At 34.7% G+C, this 4,606-nt stretch overlaps 1 protein-coding gene across 4 annotated transcripts in view; it reads right to left on the minus strand.

Annotated features, from left to right (window-relative positions):
- The window catches only part of LOC106460025 (matrix metalloproteinase-21-like), a 53,923-nt gene that overhangs the window by 26,425 nt on the left and 22,892 nt on the right, over window positions 1–4,606 (minus strand). For all 4 annotated transcript variants that reach the window (XM_022386633.1, XM_022386636.1, XM_022386632.1 and 1 more), the window contains one exon: window positions 643–868. In XM_022386633.1, the coding sequence (XP_022242341.1) occupies window positions 643–804 (162 nt within the window). In that variant the 5' untranslated portion in view covers window positions 805–868. The remainder of the gene's footprint in view (window positions 1–642; window positions 869–4,606) is intronic.

Here is a 4,606-nt window from a genome sequence, read left to right on the forward strand (position 1 = left end):
ATAAGGAAAAGTATTTAACCTATGAAGTCACACGTTAAACGTCTTTTTTTTTAAATGTTAATGACAAACATTCTACCACTCTTCATCTGTTAGGGTTAAGAGCCACACTTAGAATCTGTAGTCACTAGCAGTTTTATAAAAACAAGCATAATATATTGATAAGAAATTAGCTTAAGAACTATAGAGTGGCGACATAAGGCTTAGAGAACTTTCAACAAAAATCAGAATAGAGAGATTGAATAATTTTAAGAAAAACATGTGTAACACATAGGTTAACGAAAAACTTAAAATTATATGTACATATTCATAATTTTTTTAATTTTTGAAAACATAAACGCAGTTACAGTTGTTGCTTTTACCTCAATAGTAATAAAGTAATATAAAAACAGCCTACAATAGCCTTTTGTTATCACTAGATTGATAACTAGCTTTACTGATGATATACCTACGATAGCTTCTCTTTCTGTCCTTATTAGGTTTAATGATGACATACCTACGACAGCTCTCCTTTCTGTCATTACTAGGTTTATTGATGATATATCTACGATATCTTTCCATTCCGTTAATACTAGGTTTATTATGACATACCTACGACAGCTCTCCTTTCTGTCATTACTTGTTTTGCTAAAAATTTATACTTACTTCGGCTTTCTTCTCTGTCGTCACAAGATTTCTGTCGTTAACTACATTGTATCGGAGGCTGTCAGGCATGTCCCTGAAGTGAAGTACGTTTTGACCTCCTCCAGATGATAAGATAAAGAGGAGGACAACGAAATCAAGCCAGCGAAAAATGTTTTTCTCCATGGTGATTTCTATAGATTCTCCTCTCAATTATCGGTGGACGACGAATATATCTCACAAATCTAGCCTGAAAGAGAAATAAAATTCATACCAATTAGTCTTGTTTTATTCGTAGTTAAGCCCAAATATCCACAATGGGCTAATTGCGCTGTGCCCACGTAGGGATCGAATCCTTACTTTTTGTTCTATAAGCCTTCAATCTTACCGCTGAGCTTGAGATCATGCGAATAAGCAGCGGGACATATTTGAATTTGGGGAGCACCTTTTTTTTCTTACTATGTTAACCGTGAACATTGAATTCAAAGTTGAAACAGCGACTTTCCATAATAGTTATAGACGAGTCTCTATTTCCCATTCAAAGGGATACTTCGCTACCAGTTCAAAATCGAGGGAGGCCTTGCCCCCAGTGACTTCACCCGGTTCTGCCGTCTATGATTATGTGCGTCCCAACTTTTATTGGAACTGTTGTGGTAAAAAATAATTAAAATTGTGAACAAAATTAACACCAGAAATATTTTATTTCTACAACGTTTCGGATCAAGGCACACGTTTTACCATTATCTTACTCTTGGATCTTTGTATGGAGTAGGGGATCATTTGTACTACTACTAAAAAAAACAACAACAACAAAAACCAGAGGCTTTAACTCTATTACAACTAGAGGGGCAGCCAGTGTAGCGCGTACCTCCGCCATGTAGCTTTGATCAGATTCGGCTCTCAAAAAATATGAAAATATGTCCGTATGTCCGTCGTTTTCAACGGATACGGATAATTTTTTTTGCAGAACAATGAGAAATAATATTCTACATATGTCCACCAAGTTTCATCAAAATCAAATGATTTTTTAATGAGTTATAGAGTAAAAAATAGTGTGAAAAATCAGTCCTCATGTTAACAAATAGGAATGTTTTCATTTTTTGTGACTATCAGAATCTAAAATATAATTCTTTCGCCATTTGTCAGAATAAAAGGCTTTTACTTATATTTCTTAATAGTATAAACATATACTGTATTGCTGTTCGGCCTAGCATTCTTCTACAGTAGGTATCTGTTACTTGTTAGCGATAAATTCAACGATAAATAAACAGTAAGCACTTCACTTGTTTTCAAAATATTATATATATTCAGAACAAGAGAAACGTATATACAATATATATAGTTAGTTCTTTTCTTCTTGTCAAAAGTCCATTTAGGCCTATTCAATTACTTTAGAATTTCAGTTGACAAGCCGAACTATCTTCTCTATTACTATCGCTCTCGTATTTCGAGTGTGATTCATTTACAATTGTGGCGCGATCTACCGCAGTCGTAATAGTTTGGTCTTCTTTCCTTTGAAGATCCTCTGTTCCTTTTGTCAAACTGCACTCAAGCTGATTAAATTACTTTAGAACCACGCTTTGATGGAATAAATTCTTCTTCTTCTTATCTCCTTTCCCACTGTTAGTCTTAATCTAACATATTAAACGTTAGCCCTATGTTAATCGTTAGGCCTATCACTTCTACGGCAGTTAACTTTACGCGGAACTTTTCTTTAACCGTAACTTTACTCTCTTCTGCTATTATCTGTCTGCTGTTTCCGCTTGTCTCACACTATTTATATCTCTATCATTTAATTGTTTGCTCGTCTTCTAGAAATCTCTATATTCTCGACGTTCGATAGTCTCAACATCAATGAATTATAAACACAACTTCCCACAATTGTCTGCTTTTAACTATCATTATAACAAAAACTAAACAATAATAAAATATCCACTCAAAATAAATTAATCAATAACATCTAAACTAAACAGTATTTTATATCATGACAGTGACCTTGACCTTTCACCCTCCAAAATCTAATCACTTTCATGTTGGGTCATGGTCCAAATGTATACCAACTTTCGTCTAAATCAATTCAGTCGTTTTTGAGAAATCCTTCTGACAAACACACACATAGAAGTGAAAACATAATATCCGTTTACCTTCAGTGGCGGAGGTGATAATACTCAGTTTTTATCTGTCCTGAAAATGCGCATGCGCATGCACTTGATTTCTACCGATGTAAACAAAAGGCAAATGTAAATATACTTTAATAGACATTTTGTACAACAACATAGTAAAAGCTTATCAAAGTTTTTTAAAAGGTCTACCGCTAGGTCGTAGAATAACATTATAATTTTATGTATTGATAGTATTAAGCACCGTTTAGCCCTAACTAAACTAAAGCGAAAAACTTTTATACAAGTTACAGTGTTATCTGTTTATCGAGCTCCCCAGTGGCACAGCGGTATGTCTGCGGACTTACAACGCTAGAATCCGGGTTTCGATACCCGTGGTGAGCAGACCACAGATAGCCCATTGTGTAGCTTTGTTCTTAATTACAAACAAACAAACTCTTTATCGAATGTAAACCGTACTTAATAAAGGCTTAACTAATAGTAAGCATAATACAAGTGAACTAAAAAATTTTGATGCCTGCAATTAAAATTATTTTGTATTATCCTAGAACTCCTATTATTTAAAAAAGTACTGTTGCAATAAAGATACCAATCTGACTGTAGATGTTTTGCAGGTCACTGCTATAATGACTCAAACGGGAACGTGGTTTGGTTTAGACCTCTGTACGCGTATGAAAATATATCTTGAGGTTCCTCGGAGTTTCACAGCTGTTATAAAAGCTGGTAATACGTGTGAATAAAATTAGTATCTTGACACTTTGAGCTGCAACTGACAATCATCTTATCTTTCTTCGAACGACCTCTATAATAATCCTTGGTCACGATCCACAGATAAAGAATTTCGGTGTTCTGAATGAATATACATAGAACGCTTACAAACCGGTGGCGTTCGATCTAAGTTTGTTTGTTTCCAATATTTGCACAAAACTATACGACGGCTATCTGCGGTAGCCGAGCCTAATTTTGTACTGGTTGATTAAACGAAATGCAGCTAGTTAACAGGATTCGCCACCAGGTGTTGGGAACTTTGTCGGATCAAATAGTGGGATTTGACTTTTATTCTTATAAGGCATCTACGGCTCCAAAGTGTGAATTTTCGGCAACGAGACGTGAACCATAGAGCCTTGGCTTCACAGTTCGTCATATTGACCACTAAAACAAACAAACTGACCAAACAACCGCTTCATAAGATACTACACCGTAATGTGTAAATACTATCCTAATTCATAACATACTACACCGTAGTATGTTATGAATTAGGACAGTGTTTACACATTACTTACGTAATGTGTAAATACTGTCCTAATTCATAACATACTACACCGTAATGTGTAAACACTGTCCTAATTCATAACATACTACACCGTAATATGTAAACACTGTCCTAATTCATAACATACTACACCGTAATGTGTAAACACTGTCCTAATTCATAACATACTACACCGTAATATGTAAACACTGTCCTAATTCATAACATACTACACCGTAATGTGTAAATACTATCCTAATTCATAACATACTACACCGTAATGTGTAAACACTGTCCTAATTCATAACATGCTACACCGTAATGTGTAAACACTGTCCTAATTCATAACATACTACACCGTAATGTGTAAATACTATCCTAATTCATAACATACTACACCGAAATGTGTAAACACTGTCCTAATTCATAACATGCTACACCGTAATGTGTAAACACTGTCCTAATTCATAACATACTACACCGTAATGTGTAAATACTATCCTAATTCATAACATACTACACCGTAATGTGTAAACACTGTCCTAATTCATAACATGCTACACCGTAATGTGTAAACACTGTCCTAATTCATAACATACTACACCGTAATGTGTAA

The sequence above is a fragment of the Limulus polyphemus genome, unplaced genomic scaffold, assembly GCF_000517525.1.
Source record: "Limulus polyphemus unplaced genomic scaffold, Limulus_polyphemus-2.1.2 Scaffold695, whole genome shotgun sequence".
Taxonomy (NCBI): domain Eukaryota; kingdom Metazoa; phylum Arthropoda; class Merostomata; order Xiphosura; family Limulidae; genus Limulus; species Limulus polyphemus.